The sequence below is a fragment of the Balaenoptera physalus genome (assembly GCF_965194825.1).
Source record: "Balaenoptera physalus genome assembly, chromosome: 1".
In the NCBI taxonomy this organism is placed as follows: Eukaryota; Metazoa; Chordata; class Mammalia; order Artiodactyla; family Balaenopteridae; genus Balaenoptera; species Balaenoptera physalus.
Window position 1 is genome coordinate 15,757,784 of NC_138882.1, and position 17,643 is coordinate 15,775,426.

Genomic DNA, 17,643 nt, shown 5'->3' on the forward strand with positions numbered 1-17,643 from the left:
CTGCACCAAGCCATAAGTATTTCAGGAGGCTAAAAAAGAAAGTGTGTTACAAGGCTATGTCAACGCAGATCGAGTCACGGGTTGGGGCTGATCTGAATGCCTGACTAAAGAATCTGGACTTTATTCTTTGGGTTTTCAGAGGGAAGTGTGGGAGCTTTGAAAACAGATGAAGTGACAAGATAAACATCCAACGATCAGATCCTCCTGTAGACAATGGAGGATAGAAACTAAACACTGGAAAATCTGAGGAAAGTGCAGAGAGAAGTAATGAAGAGAAGAAATTTTTTTTAATGAAACTATCACTTAAAAAATGTCTAACCATTGCCCCACAGTAAAAATTCTGAAAACTCTGATGTGATTGAACACAAGACTTTAGAATAAATGAACGTGTTAACACCAGTCTTCTAAATCTCCCAAATTTTTATGGTTCAATGAATATATTTTAAAGCTGCTTGTAAATATATAACACATAATACACAAAGATTCTTCGAAATGTCAAAAGTATCTCTCTAGTCAACCTAGGATTCTGGGGGCAGTTATAGTTACAACTACTGATTAGGATGAAGGGAAATGTCTACTAAACAAATCATGTAACAGCGGTTAAGAGCAATCCAACTGGAATAAATCATTCGCATTTTCATTGCCACCTACATACTAGGTTTCTTTGTGGAGCACAAAGTATGACAAGATTGTTGACTGTTTAAGTATCAAATAGCTATCCATTTATTTTTTACTAGGAAATTTGTAATAGTTCAGGGATAACTTCAATAGCAGAGATAATCACTCACTGTAATTATTAGATCTCTCTCCCTTACCTCAAATATATCTCAGGCATTTGCCAAAAGTTTAATTAAAATGAGATGACTGGAGTAATTAATATCATAGTAAACATAAGACAAACTAATAAAATTGTAATTCTTTTTCTTTCATTCCTTCTGGCTATGCTAAAAGAGGCCATTTCAATTTTCAGTAATGAGTTACCTAAAAGAGTCTCTATGATATTAAAAGTCTTCTTGATATTTGTCTTAAAGAGGAACAAAATTTGATGTTATGTAAGCTTGATCAGTGTGGAAAAATGACACTATGTTATATGGAACTTAAAGATATTTCCAGTAAATGAATAAAGCAATTTCTATCCCAAGTTACTACAAATTCTTTATAAGATTTTATTTTAGCAAACTTTAACTGGCTAACCTAACTCTCTAAACTATTCAAAGACATATATATATGTGTATATATACACATATATATGTGATATATACACATATCACTTAGAAATATATACAATCCATTTCAAGTTAAACAAGAATAAATGTATATATATTTAATGTATGCATGCTGAAATATTTATAAATAACATATTAAAAATACAGAGTTCCAAATGGTCCCTTTTAAGATAAACTTATTAAAGCAAAAGCAGTTTGAAATACAGTATGTGCATGAACTTTCTATCTCCCTACTTCTCTAAGAAAGAATGAATAACAGTCAAAAACAAAAAGTCATTGAAAATATAATGTCACTCTCACAAGGCCATTCTTTGGGAATCCTGGTTTGTTCTCTTCACCTCTCCCAGAACATAGTAAACCATAAGATGCAGTACATAAGAACTATCAAAAGGGAGCACTTTTGAGCCACCAAAATTGTATGTTAACCTAAAAACCACAATCTCCTAAACTACAGACAATGATACTATCTCAGGTATTTTATGTGCTAAAATGATCATTAAAAATTAAGGACCACATATAAGCTGCCATTTAGAATATTAATTTACCTTTGCTAATCATCTTTTTAACTTGAGGCTAAAAGAGTTCACTTACCATTTGGATATTCAGGCTCAGTCCAGGAGATGTTAAAGGAGTGAGGTGAATCCGGGTGCACTTTGGGGGCTGGCACGCCTTCGGGGACCCTCTCCTCAGTCAGGGCCTGGCTGGCCTCACTCACTGTGCATCCACCCCCGGTGCAAGCCTGAACAGAGAGACAAAAAGAGCACATTTCACTTTGGGGCCCCAAAGTTTAGATGAGCATTGAAGAAAGAGAGTTCACCATAAAGAGTTCCAGATCCTTTAAAATAATGCTCTCTTTAACCTCCCACCCCCCAAATAAATGTGTTTCATTGTTGAGGTTTGACGTTTAATTAGTTTGCTTTTTAGGACACGAGACATCCATCTCTAACAATCAAGCAATAACCCAGAAAGAAAGAATGTATGGATTATGAATACATCCTAAGTTAGAGCCTAGAGATGGGGCATATATTGACTGTGTGAATAGCCATGATGAAATTATCCTCACACAAAGGTTCTTAGAATGAATTAAACACACACAGACATATGTGTACACCATATGAGAAAAGTACTAGAGATTGAAGACTACTTCAGGACAAAACAAGTGATTTCTAGAAAAAAAAAAAAAAGCACAGAAAATATAATTGCTTTCTACTTACTGTAGCGTGAGCAGTACGTTTAAAGTAGAACACAATGTGAAATGGAATAAAACAATATTTCTCATAAATTGACAGCAAAGCAGTTGTTGAGTGAATGTTTATTGGCTTTAAGGGTCAAGTCATTTACTTACATGCCAGAGGAACTGAGCTTCATTACATGGCCAACAAACTTAAAATGCTCACAGAACCCCCAAATTCCCAAAGGAGGGAGGTACTACTAATTCCAGAAATGGATTCATGGATATTAAGGATATTCAGAAACTTCTGTGTACATTTTCATCATAAACTGCCAATAATTCCAAATAAATGTTTCAGTATATGAGGAAAATATCATCCCTACCTAACATAGGAGATAAGCATTTCTCCAGGAAATTGAATACACACAGTTTTTCCAGCCTATGTCTGCTAGTAAATATTAGCAATTATGTCTTTATATAACGCAGCTATTTGAAAACTATGCTAAAACTTTGTTCAGTACCTCTTTAAGTTACAACTGTAATTTACACAACAAAATGTAAAAATCTTTCAAAAAGCACTAAATTTTACCACTAGCATTAAGAAAATGAAGCGAAATCATAGGACAATGTAAAAAGCAGGCAGTTATTCAGTTCATTTTCATGGAAGGTAGATATGACTAACAGTAAAAAACCGAACGACCTCTCTATTTTTTCGGGCCTGTACCAAGCTTTCCAGTTTGATACTGAAGGAATGACCTTTTGATACTTAAAGCAGTTAGTATTCTTTTTCCTAAAGATAGAAGAAAGCTGACTGATTTTAAAGGTATTTTCTTATACTGAAGTATACGACTTGTAAAGTTGCTGCAAAATAGCTGCAAATTCTTCACTCTAAGTGTAAGTAACAATAAATGGTCAGTAGACTCGGAGATCAATTTTACCTCTTATTGTAAGAAGACAAGAGTAACTCATGTCTTCAGGATAATTTCTCAGCGTAAGCAAGTTTCAGACGTGCTAAACTGTGGCCTGGGCATGAAACTGCATTAAGATTGGGGACCTAATTAACCTCTGCGGGTTTCCTCTAATGCTCAGCTGTGGCATGTGCATATCTCTGTAAGAGATAAACCATGCTCCTCCTGAGAACAGAATCTTGGCAAATAAGGAGAAATCAATTGAGCTCCTGATTCGAAGCCCTAGGACATGTCGCTATTAGCCCAAGAAATAACTACCTGAACGTTAAAACAGAAGAATTAAAACAAAAAAAATTTCCAACGTGCTAAAAAAGTCCACCAGAAAACGTGGCAGGAAAAGGGGTTGTATGAGACAGCTGAATTATCGAAGGAAAACGCTCAAAGGAGCATACTTTCCAGTCCTTAGAGACAGATAAATCCATCCACTGGCATTTCCTATACTTTTTTTTCCTTAGGAGGGAAAAATGTTGCAGCATGTTATGCTGAAACTCAAACCACACTGAGATGTAATTCTCATAGTCTCTTTGTCACTATTGTTTTTCTTATTTGTGGCCTAAGAATTCCCCCCCGCCATCTCTCCCAGAGAAATACTGTATGTACTATGTGACATTTCACTATGTATTTTTTAAAACAGAGTGTGAATTAAAATTTACTTCGTTTTGAGAATTTTATGGGATGGGGAATTCTGGAATAAATGAAGACATCCTCTGGTTTGGAAGGACTGTTCGTTGGGCTGTGTCACGGAAGACCCATAAACTAGCAACTTGATAAAAAGCCTCTTAAGGATCCAAGGAGTTTATGAGAGAATTCTTCTTATAAATGAACCCAAATTTACAAAGGCGTTGCTGAAACAACAGAATTACTTGCAAGATATTTTATTTTCATCTTTTTTTTCCCACGTGCTTTTTGTATGCATTTAGAGGTGCTAGGTGAGTGGGGTGAGCATCTTAGTTCCTTCAATAAGGAAATAAATGTTCTTAAAGTTGCTTCTGGTTATAGCTTTTATCAATTACAAATATATTGTTTTAAACTGAGAAGTCATACTACCACCCTGAAGCGATGAGTAACTGGTCCGAATAGGAGATTCAATTTTGGTACAGTAAAATGCATAACTAATAAAAGCGTATCAATTATTTTTGAAATCATGACTATTAAGAACATCTAAAACTAGCATTCTCTTTTCTAACACTTTGTTTTCAGATAAGTAGCGTCTGATGATGTTAAGAACGCAAGAAGGCCATGTTATCTAGAAATGATCTTTAGAAAACTTAAAGCTCATCATTCCCAAGATTCTTTCCAGGAAATATACTTAACATTCATCAAGAGGCAAATGTCTAGCAGTAATATGAATATTATCAAACCATACATATCTCGATACCTGTCTTACAAGCTTCCTTATTTAATTGCTGGTTTATTATCTTTATCAGCAGCTACCACACTTTGCAATACCATTTGTTGAGTGGAACAAAATATTATAGTGTTTCTTCTAGGAGAAAGAGCTTGTATTTTGAACCACACAGTCTCTAACTCTGACATTGTACAGCAAGTTATTTGATTCACATCAGAAGTCTCAGATTCTTTATGAAATAAATGTACTCAGGGTTCACTCATTCATTCATTCTTTCAAGAACTGTCTGTGAGCTTCCAGTTTCCAGACACCTTGTTTAACTCTGCCGATATATGCAGTCTCTACCCTTTAGGACCTTCTAATCCAGTCAACAGGGGAAATTACACGAAACCACATGAAGTAACATACCTGCTCCAGTCTGGAGTAAATCATAGTAAATCATATGGAATCCCCATGTATTTTTCTCTAATGCCTGCCTAAATGCTTTGTTTTCTGTATGTTTTGTTTCCTAGCACTTAGTCAGCATGCTAAGAGGCAACTCCACTTGGCTGAGAACCTGATCTCCACCTATTAATCTCATGACCTTGAAAGCCAGTTATTATGTTGAAACTGTAAATATACACGAGTTCCTCAGTTAACCAAGATGAACCTAAAATGTTCTGGTTCATTAAACTTATGGGTTAACAGAGTTAAAGTAAAAAGTCTTTTAGTTGAATACTTCCTGAAGATGTATCAGTGTATTTTCTGCCCCAACAAATACAGTGAAATCAAAAATAATACGAGCAAATTTACTTCCCTAACAAGAGTTAGGGCAGGGGCTTCCCTGGTGGCGCAGTGGTTGAGAATCTGCCTGCTAATGCAGGGGACACGGGTTCGAGCCCTGGTCTGGGAGGATCCCACATGCCGTGGAGCAAGTGGGCCCGTGAGCCGCAACTACTGAGCCTGCGCGTCTGGAGCCTGTGCTCCGCAACAAGAGAGGCCACAATAGTGAGAGGCCCGCGCACCGCGATGAAGAGTGGCCCCCGCTTGCCGCAACTAGAGAAAGCCCTAGCACAGAAACGAAGACCCAACATAGCAATCAATCAATCAATCAATCAATCTTTAAAAAAAAAAAAAAAGAGTTAGGGCAAAGACTTCCACGTCTTTATGACATCTTGCACCAACTTCATTCAGTGGCTGACAGGTCTCATTTGACTTCACAAAATATTATTTGGGGTCACCTTTTTAGCATCATAGAATTTTAGGGCTCAAAGAGACATCAGAAATCATTTAATTCAAAGTCTTACTTTTAGGCTTGAAGAACCTAAGACTCAGTGCAATTAAGAGAATTTGTCTTAGGTCATTCAGTTAGTGGCAAAATCTGAATTAAAACTCAAGAGAGCAGACTCCCAATCTAGTGGTATTTATTTTTCAAGGTATTACAGATTTATAAGACATAGGAGATTCAGGTGGATTTTCATTGACTGCTCAGAATATCCTAAAAATTGCCTTGGAAGTAGACATTTGTTTCCTATCCTTTGTTTCCTTCTAATCAAAACCAAGGGCAACACAATTTCTGTTTAATTTTAATTGCTTCTAAACCATAGGGACTTTTCTTATTTTGATATCACCACTGTTCTGAAAATAGTGTGGATTTCTGTATTAGCTTTTGAAAATCAAGTTAATACACTTCTTATATCTTGCGTAATAAAGCTAAGTAATCCACTCGCTGATTCAGAAACCCATCTGCGTGCTGAACACCTAGGCACATGAAGCCAGTTCTGAACAGGATTTTTAACATTGTCTGATTGCCCTTGTTTTATGGTGTCAGGTCAGACAGCAACAGTTGAATGTAGTTTATTTCCTTGTGGTATAATATTTAGAGCATTCAAGAGTGTGTTAAGTGAAATGAATGCATACACAGTGTCTACATAAATGTAAATTTATTCATAATCAAGAGCAGAATATTTTCTATGGCATTTATCAAAGCAAATATCCTTATATAGGTATTGCTATAAAATGAAGCGTGTGTTTAAAACAAATAGGGACAATCTCATGTTTATATTCAGTTATTTTCAGATGTGCTATTAAACTTAAAAAAGATCATATTTCATCAAAAAACAAAAGGAACTACTGAGTATAAATTCCACAGTAATATCAAGGTCTTTTAAAAGACCTTTGTGTAAAAGTGTTATTTTGCATTAAAAAATGCTATCGCCTGTCTAAACTGTGTTGATTCTAGGGTTTTACTAAGTGACTGTTCTTTCGAGACAGAAGTGTAATGTAAACCAGAATATAATAATAATCAAGAATATTTGGGGGTCATTTAAACCTTCATTTAAAAATATAAGACCTACATTTTCATACTGCACATTGCTTTTCAAATGAATACAAGCCCCATGGGGAAATAACCTTATTAATCCAAGCATTTTCTAAAAAGCCCTCAACATTTATGACATTCTACAAATAATAAAAAAGAAATAATTTCTGATAATCCCAAATTAGATTTGGAAAAATCTACTGATTCAGATGGTTAGTCTATTGTTTTGCATAATATAAAATAAATATGTAGGTATTAGATCAGCAGAATTTTCACTTTGTATTTGAAGTGAGTTTTCAGTGTAAATAGCAATACAAGAGAATTTTGTATTTTTTTTAAGTGAGGCATGGAGAGAAGATGAGACAAAAGAAAGGGAAGCAGCAAGGGGAGTGATGGGGGCAGAGAAACTGATAAAAGTAAAGTGAACTTACTCCCAGCTTGACGAAGTATTTATTACCAGGGAAAAGGTACTGTAGCACATGATCCTGAAAAAGTTCTGTACTGTTATAGATGACATCCCAAATTGTAAAATCATGCGTGTGATTTGAAATATATAGTATATAGCGCTCCAGAATTCCATTTACTTTTCTTGGTTGTTTCCACCTGGGAATGAAAAAATATAGCATTATTATCATCATACATTCAAGTCCAATCTGAAATGTGCAGGATTTTTAAAGGACATATATGAACTTGGATTTATGCCACTGTAAAGAAACACACTGAGAGCTCAAAAGTTATTCACTTAAAAAAACCCAAGTAGTCATTAAATGTCTATTCTGAATGGTATAAAAATATGACATAGTACCTGCTCTCTAGTTATTTATATTTTTAATTAGCTAATAATACAAAAATATATGAGTGAGCATTTGATTTTTAGCTTAAGCCATAGAACAAAAATTGGGAAAAGTACTGAGAACTTCTGAGAAATCAGAGGGAGAGATAATTGCATAATTTTCAAGCCATAATTGTCTTGAAAAATGCAGCAATCTAACATAGAGGTGATATGCAACTATAGAAGAAAAGCTGAGACTGGAAAGGCTGAAGTACTCAAATAAGACTTCTTGAATGAGGTGACACACTACCTGGATACATACCATTGTATACTTGATAGATGGATTGGAATTGGCAGGCAGAAGGGAAAAATAGAGGGTATTCCAGATGAGGGTTACAAAGTGTCAGTGGGAATGAGCAGGACAAGTCGTGGAACAGACAGAAATTGGTAAATTGAGAAATAATTATCATAGTGGGAAATCTTTTAAGGTAAATAAAGTGGGCTCAGCTTGGGATGCTCTGAAAGCCAATGGAAGAGTATAGACCTGGAACAATGGGATATAAATCACAGTGTTTTTCAGCTTGAATGAATATCATAATTTCTTCAGTTCAAACTCTTTTACCATTGAGAAAACCGAGACCAAGAGCGATGAATGTAAACAAGTATTAACTAGTGGGAAGAGAGGTCTATTGAGTTTTAATTCAGTACTGCAATATACCTTGTACCTCACATATTAGGAAATGGATCAGTAATATCAAAAATAATCTGAACGTGCCAATACGTGAAAGCTTCTTTCTGATTTCAAATGCTGGGGAACGAGACAGTCTTAGTTTATAATCAAAAAGAAGAAATATAATTGTGCTCTCTAATTCCAAATCATTGCAAATAATGCCTCACATATAAAAAGCCCAAGGTAAGTAAGTGGTCAGTTTTTCCCTTATTGAAGTTTGCACAGAATCTGCATACATGTGTAGCTCAGCCTGATTGCATAAAGACAAAATGGAAATTAAGTTGGCAAGTGATAATCAAAGGTTCCCAGAACCACTGAACTAATCACTTCTATGCATTTAATCACAATAAAATTAATTTTATGTCACAAACCCTTCCTTTGATTGAACTCACTGGGATTCTTGCATGAACCAGTGTGTGACAGTGACAACATTTCTACTTACTGTACGGATATAGTTCTAGAATCCAGGACGGTCAGAACTGGGGGATCCACATGGTCTGGTGGCAGCTGTGCCGTGTACAGTATGACCAGGGAACTGTTTGTACATCCCAAATGTGTGCAAGCACTGAGTAGAAACTGGTGGGGCGTAAAGGCCGCTAAATCTAGGGGGTGGAGGAAACAAGAATTTATTTACCATCATAATTTTGATTCAGAAGATCTCACTTATTCTCTACTTTCCTACTTCTTAGAACTGTTAAGTTTAAAATAAGAATCAATAGACATACAAATCAATAGCAATAAAATATAGGCTGTTTTATCTTTTAAATATACTATGGTCAGTTGTAAATAGAGAAGTGTCAGTCAAACTTTTTCTTTTAACAAATTTGACTGTCTTCTTGATTGTCTGTGACCAGGTAAATCATTTTCTGAGTTTAGAGTTAGTTCAAGGGCTCTGTTAAAAAATAAATGAGACATTTAAATTATTTTAAAGACATATTTGAAGACAACAGGTCTGGCTTTTGAAATGCAAATAGATAGCTTGTAACAGTGACTTTGCTCTTGTAATTCCTTTTGTTGAATTTTTTTCTTCTCCTGTCCACCTGACCATACATATTATTTGACCTTCAAGTTGTCCAGGCTCAGTGCAAATGACAATTTCTTTCTTAAGATTTCCCAAACGCACTGGGCCGTGACCCCTGGCACAAGGTGGAGCTGTCATCCTCTCCTTTGTCTCCCAGGGTTTTTGCACATGCATTTGGCATAGTGCTTACAACACTGTGTCATAATGATTTGTTTCCATGACTATCTGATCCATCAGACTGGACACTGTAAAGGAAGCAATGGTGCTATATTCATTTTGCATCCTCAATATCTAGCACAATGCCTGGCGCATTATAGGTTTGAATATATGTTTGAATAAATGAAGAAAGAATTAATGAATGAGATGATCTAGATATAGTTGAGTTAGGTATAGTTGATCAAGAGAGTGGGCTAGTACCCTAGCCAGAAATAATCTCTCCCTCGCCTGAACTTCCCTGGTACTTTATACTTATCTGCCTCTCTAATGGATACCATATTCCCTTGTATGAAAAGAAACTAATCCGTAATTTACTAATTTAATTCTAAAATACCCCAAACATTTCTTTTATAAAGGTACACAATAATTAGTTTGTTGAATGAATCTAAGCAAAGTTCAGTCAACTTTACCAAGATTTAAACCTCAGTCACATTTTTATACTACTAGAAATAATCATTATTTTCTGGAATACTTTTGAAATAAGGTAGTTACAATGTAAGCAACACATCTTCTTTAAAGATCATTAACCTTGAACCATTACAATTTCATGTTTAAAAGATGAATGAAATGCAGCCTAGTTCAGGGAAATAGATACTGCATTGCACTGACAGCAAAAGTAAACTGGGAAGAGAACACTTTGATTTTCACGCAAAGTATAATCAATTGGTTAAACATGTAGGCCATCAGAAGAAAGGCAAAAACATTTTTTACACTAAATATAGTTACTCTAGAACAAAAGGTGATTATCAAGAAGAGACTTGCAATGCTTTTGATTAAGGCTTGTTTGCTTCACAACTTTATCCTACAAGTACTCGATGGTATCAAGTTGAGGTGGGGGGCACCCTCAGGCAATGGGGTCAGAAGATTAGTTATAAGGACACTTTGAAGTTGGTGTTAAAACAGCATGGCCTTGCCAGGGACTTCTGAGAGACGGCAGGAACAGCTACACCATGTGTGCACAAATCAGACAGAACTGGGGTACCTTCATTTGGAGAAACATTCTATGAAACTTACAAAGCTAAAAAGCATGAGAACGGTGGCCTCAGATACTACAAAGAGAGTAAACTATTATTTACTGTGGGAAAACTTCAGGCACAAAACATGTCCTATTAGCAGGTCCACTCTTGGCCCAAACTATAATGTGTTAATATGCTAACATATTATATCTGCCGTTTCCCTGTTTTCGTCATCTTCTCCTTCTGATTCTCAGGAACTTGGTGACCGCAGCCTCTCGTCCCTCCCATTTGTCCGAATTTCTTGCATTCCTGAGAAAGGGAAGCTGGGGATTTGACTCAAAAGCCAGTTTCAGGAGCAAAACCAAGGAGGACACAGAGCCTAGAGGAAAGGGGGAATCCTAGATGGGTAAGTCAGTGCAACTAGGGAAAAGCTGTAGTATTTGAACATGAGACTACAATAGTCTTCTCTGAAAGGACATGCCCCAGCAAGAAATTGTATTCCATGGGGCTGATTCCAAGTGACTTTGGACTATTTTACATGAGAATCTCTCCCAGCCATACCAGAGTGTCTTGGTCAGCTGCAAACCTGACTGGATGCTACAATGCTCTTTTGCCAGTGAACTCTTTGTGGTGGGCAGTTTTCTTGCTTTCTTACATTCTAGCTTGTGGAGGCAGGGATTTGGCTACCTAATTTGCAGGTGGTGAAGAAGTCATAGCGTTCAAAGGTGGCCTGAGACTTACTTGTATGTGTTTGTTGGGACAGACTTGCGTATCTGGGAGTCCTTAGTTACCTTGAGCTGGTGGGGTCAGAAGGCATCATCATGGTATCACCATATCAAGTATCTCCTTATCATAGAATGCCCCATTCTCTTTTACACTACAGCCTCCATGCTTTGAAGGTGACCTTAATCAAGGAACTCCTAAACTCATGCAGAATATCTACTCCTAAACTCACCCAGAATGGGAGTATCTTCCTGTATTAGTTCCAGGATTACTGTCTGTGCCGGGATTCTACTCTGACAAAATAAGCTACTCCATAGACTGGAAAGCATCCATGTATATGATGGTCACGACTGGGGGAGACCAGGATGAGGAAGTGAGCCTGCTTAGAAGGGTCATGTTGCTAGAGAGAGCCGGTATGACTGGTGACCCAGGATTGAAGTAGAAAATACCAAATCTTGTCAAGTCCTCCATTCATAGTTAGGGTTTACCCCAGACTACTTATGGGTGAGCAAGTTGTTGCATTTTCGGAGATACAGAGTGAAGTAAGCCAGAAAGAGAAAAACAAATATCGTATATTAATGCATATATGTGGAATCTAGAAAAATGATACAGATGAACCTACTTCCAGGGCAGGAATAGAGATGCAGATGTAGAGAACGGACATGTGGACGTGGGGGGGAAGGGAAGGGTGGGATGAATTGGAGATTAGGACTGACATATATACACTACCATGTGTAAAATAGGTAGCTAGTGGGAACCCCTATAAAGCACAGGAAGCTCAGCGTGGTGCTCTGTGACAACCTAGATGGGTGGGATAGGGGTGGGGTGGGAGGGAGGTCCAAGAGGGAAGGGATATATGTATACATACAGCTGATTCACTTCATTGTACAGCAGAAACTAACACAACATTGTAGAGCAATTATACTCCAATTTAAAAAATGGCTTTAAAAAAAAATGGCTCTATGTGAGCTGACATGGATCCTGGTTCCAGGGGGCCAACCAGGTGCCATGAACTACTGGGTGGGCGCAGCATCGGGGTCTGTAGCAGCTGATTCAACATTTGGATATTCCAGGAGCCTGGTATTGTGAGAGATGACCTGGAGCCTGAGGGCATGAGGGCTGGCTTGGAGCTAGGGCAAGCCTGGACCTGGAACTACATGAATCAGCCTGTGACCTGGGGCCTCAGGAGCTGGCTCGTAGTTGTTGGGAGCTGGTTTTACACATGGTCAGGCCAAGGGCCTGGGTATGTGTGTTGGAGCTGGACTTAAAACTGGGGCTGTAAAGGCTGGGCCTGGTAAATGGGATCTGCTTGGGACCACTGGAGCTGGCTAGCACATGGGTGGGCCAGTGGCCTGGTTTCCTGTTGGACTGCTGAGAGCCTGGAGCTAGGGAAGACATCTGGAACTGGAGGAGTCACCTGGGGCCACTGGAGCCTGGTGCAGGGTTGAGCTGGGGCCTTGGGTTTGCAGGGGCCTACTAGGAACCTGGTGTTGTGGAAATTGCCTAGTGCTACAAAACCTGCTTGGGGCCACTGGAGCCAGAAGGTGCAGAGTAAATCAGGGGCCTAGATTCATGGGAGTACACATGGAGCTACCTGGGGCCTTAGGAGTCAGCCTGGTGCTGGGACAGACCAGATATAGGATCTTTGGTGAAGTCAGGTGCTCACTTTACTCTCCTTCTCCCATGTCTCTCTCCATGCTGGGCTGCTTGGGTTTGGGGGAGGAGGGATGGGGATAATGTGAATCTATCTTTCTTACCCTCCCCAATGCATCTTTCTTATTTCTGTGCTTCACCCATGTGCTATAACCCCTAACCTGGAATCCTTGGCTCTTATGAAGGTATTTTTGTGTGTGGATAGTTTTGATATTTCTTGCAGGGGGCAAGGCAAGAAACCCCTGTGCCACCATTTTGCTAACATCACTTCAAGAGGATCTCTGGATATGTTTTAAAGGCAAAGATATTAAGATTCCTCAGTGCATTGTAGGTAGAGGGCAAGAAAGAAGAGCCATGGTCGACTCCATGTCTTGTGGTTTGAGCAAAGGCAAGGACAAAGTAACCATTTGTTGGGTTGAAGATCACATACAAAACAGGTTTTGAAGGGGGAGATTAAAAAGTCATGTTTTACGGAGCTGAAGGAATCAGGCTTACTGACTTCAGACTATACTACCAAGCCACAGTAATCAAAACAGTATGGTACTGGCACAAAAAGAGACACATAGATCAATGGAACAGGACAGAAAGCCCAGAAACAAATCTACACACCTATGGTCAATTAATCTATGACAAAGGAGGCAAGAATATACAATGGAGAAAAGACAGTCTCTTCAATAAGCGGTGCTGGAAAAACTGGACAGCTACATGTAAAAGAATGAAATTAGAACATTCTCTAACACCATATACAAAAATAAACTCAAAATGTATTAACGATCTAAATGTAAGACCAAATACTATAAAATGCCTAGAGGAAAACACAGGCAGTACAGTCTTTGACAGAAATTGCAGCAATATCTTTTTGGATCTTTCTCCTAGAGTACTGAAAATAAAAACAAAAATAAACAAATGAGACCCAATCAAACTTAAAAGTTTTTGCACAGCAAAGGACACCATAAACAAAATGAAAAGACAACCTACAGAATGGGAGAAAATATTTGCAAATGATGCAATTGACAAGGAAATAATTTCCAAAATATACAAACAGCTCATACAGCTCAGTATCAAACAAACAAACAATCCAATCAAAAAATGGGCAGAAGATCTAAATAGACATTTCTCCAAAGAAGACATACAGATGGCCAACAGGCACATGAAAAAAATGCTCAACATTGCTAATTATTAGAGAAATGCCAATCAAAACTACCATGAGGTGTCATCTCACACCAGTCAGAATGGCCATTGTCAAAAAGTCTACAAATAATAAATGCTGGAGAGGGTGTGGAGAAAAAGTACCCCTCCCACACTGTTGGTGGGAATGTAAATTGGTGCAACCACTGTGGAGAACAGTATGGAGGTTCCTGAAAAAACTAAAAATAGAACTACCATATGATCCTGCAATCTCACTCCTGGGCATGCATCAGGAGAAAACTGTAATTCAAAAAGATTCATGCACCCCAATGTTCACTGCAGCATTATTTACAATACCAAGACATGGAAGCAACCTAAATCTCCATTGACAGACGAATGGATAAAGAAGATGTGATATGTGTATGTATATGTGTGTGTGTGTGTGTGTATATATATGCATACACACACACACATACACACACACACACACACACACATATATATATATATGTATGTATAGTGGAATATTACTCAGCCATAAAAAAGAATGAAATAATGCCATTTGCAGCAACATGGATAGACCTAGAGATTATCATACTAAGTGAAGTAAGACAGACAAAGATAAATGTCATATGATATTGCTTATATGAGGAATATAAAAAAATGATACAAATGAACTTATTTACAAAGCAGAAATAAACTTGCAGACATAGAAAACCAGCATATTGTTACCAAAGAGGAAAGGTGGGGAGGGATAAATTAGGAGTTTGGGATTAACATATACACACTACTATATATAAAATAGACAACCGACAAGGACCTACTGTATAGCACAGGGAACTATACTCAGTATTTTGTAATAACCTACAAGGGAAAAGAATCTGAATAAATAAATATATGTATGTACATATATATATATTTAACTGAATCACTGTGCTGTACACCTGAAAGTTACACAACACTGTAAATCAACTGTACTTCAGTTTAAAATAATTCATGTTTTAGACATGGCAAGTTTGAGAAGTTAATTAGACAACAAAGTGAAGAGGTCAATTAGGCAATTTGAATACAAGTTTGGAATTTCAAGAAGAAGTCATGGCTTGAGATGTAATTTGGGAAGTCATCATCATATAGATGGCATTTAGAATGGATGAGAACACAAATAGAGTGAGTACAGACAGAAAAAGAAAAGGTATGAGGACCCAAATCCAAAGATATCAACCTTAAGCTGTCAGGGGAAAAAAGCAGAAATCAACCAAGGAGACAGAGAAAAAGCAATCAGTAAGCTATGAAGATATGATGTCCTAGAATTCAAATGAAGCAAATGTTTTATGGGTGATAGGTCTAGTAAGAGGAGGACTAAAAATTGACCACCGAGTTTAGCAATATGGCAGCCACTGGTATTTGTGCGATAGAAGTTTCAGTGAAGTTATGGGTGTCAAAGCCTGACTCCAGTGGCTTTGTGAGGGAATGAGAGAAGACGAATTAGAGACAGCGAATATAAGCAACTTTTTCAAGAAGTTTTGCTGTAGAGGAAAGCAGAGAAGTGAAACAATAGATGGAAGGTGAGTAGAGTCCAGAGGAGATTTTTTTTAATAATTAAATGAGACAAAAATTATGTTTGCTGATGGGAATGACCCAACACAGAGTACAGAATTGGTAATGGATGTAAGAGGAGAGGGTTGCTGGAGCTTTTTCCTTGACCCTATGAAAGACTGGAACCAAGTATGAAAGTGGAGAATTTGTACTTAGAAGGAGCAGGGACAGATAACTTATGGTAACAGGAGGGAAGGCAGATTATGTGGGTACAAATGCTGGTAGGTAGGAAGATGGTGGTGGGAGTGGGTGTGGATTTATCTTATAACTGCTTCTGTTTTCTCAGTGAAGAAGGAAGCAAGATCATCAGTCCAGAGTGATCTTTTGATTCCCCAGAGTAACACCCTGCAGTGGTCACCTATTGCTCTTAGAATGAAATATACTTGTGGTCAATGAGATCCTACTTCATGTGACAAATGCCTACTTCTCATGCCTCCCATACACTGGACATTTCTGTCCCTTCGTGTTCCTCCAACACTGCAATCTCGCACCTCCAGGCCTTGCAGGTGCTGTTTCTTGTAACTAAAATCTGTTTTCTCCTTCTTTGTACTTGGCTGAATTTATCTCATCCTTCAGGCTTATCCTCCTCTGAGTGGTCTTTCTTGATAATCTAACAGCATGGCCACCACAATCCATCCCCAGGTACTCTCTGTCATATCACCTTGTTTAGTTACCTATTATTATTACCAAAACATGTCAGAAATTGCCTTGTCATTGATTTCTTGACTTTATATCCCTCCCAGGGGAAGGTAAACTCTTTGAGTACAGAAAGATATTTTCTATCATGTTCACCAAGATGTCTTCAGGATTGATGAGAGCTAATTAGCACAGTTTTACTTGTTGAATAAATGAATTGGGCAAGACCGGAGGGAGACCTCTATCTATGCCCCTTACCCAGATTGCCAAATTTCCTCAGAAATAGAGTAATATCTAAAAGTCTCCAAGAATCTATTGAATACAATTTGTCAGACCAATGTAATTGTAAGATGGAGGCGATTCACTATTAAAAGACAAGAAAAAGGCAAAGTTGTACTTGTTTGAATGCCAAAACATAATTCTCAAACATGAATACTTCATTAAAAAACCCAGAAGATAGAGATACACCAAAATATTAAAGAAGATGTGGTAATATATGCAATGGAATATTACTCAGCCATTAAAAAGAATGAAATAATGCCATTTGCAGCAACATGGATGGACCTAGAGATTATCATACTAAGTGAAATAAGTCAGAGAAAGACAAATATCCTATGATATTGCTTATATGCTGAATCTAAAAAAATGATACAAATGAACTTATTTACAAAACAGAAACAGACTCACTGACTTAAAGAATGAACTTATGGTTACCAGGGGGAAGGGTGGGGGAGTAGTTTGGAACTGACATGTACACACTGCTGTATTTAAAATAGATAACCAACAGGGACCTACTGTATAGCACAGGGATCTCTGCTCAATACTCTGTAATAAACTAAATGGAAAAAGAATTTGAAAAAGAATAGATACATGTATATGTATAACTGAATTACTTTGCTGTACACCTGAAACTAACAAAACATTGTTAATCGACTATACTCCAATATAAAATAAAAATTAAAAAAAACTACAATCTATTATGGAGAAAAATTTTTAAAAATATATTAACAGTGGTCTTCTCGAAGTGAGGGCATGCAGATCAGTTAAGTTTTTTGGTTACGTATATTTTTCAACTTCTGTGATATACATGTATATATTAGATGGAGAAAAGACAGCCATAGTTTACCAATATCAATTCATTATTTAAGAAGATGTATGCCCAAGACCTAGTTGACATATGCGCTATTACACTTCCTATGT

General features: G+C 37.4%; 1 protein-coding gene across 2 annotated transcripts in view; it reads right to left on the reverse strand.

Annotated features, from left to right (window-relative positions):
• Positions 1-17,643, reverse strand: part of USH2A (usherin) — a 794,931-nt gene that overhangs the window by 371,882 nt on the left and 405,406 nt on the right. For both annotated transcript variants that reach the window (XM_082428283.1, XM_082428282.1), the window contains exons 32-34: positions 8,957-9,116; positions 7,444-7,615; positions 1,818-1,965 (exon numbers count right to left, since the gene is read on the reverse strand). In XM_082428283.1, coding sequence (XP_082284409.1) covers positions 1,818-1,965; positions 7,444-7,615; positions 8,957-9,116 — 480 coding nt within the window. The remainder of the gene's footprint in view (positions 1-1,817; positions 1,966-7,443; positions 7,616-8,956; positions 9,117-17,643) is intronic.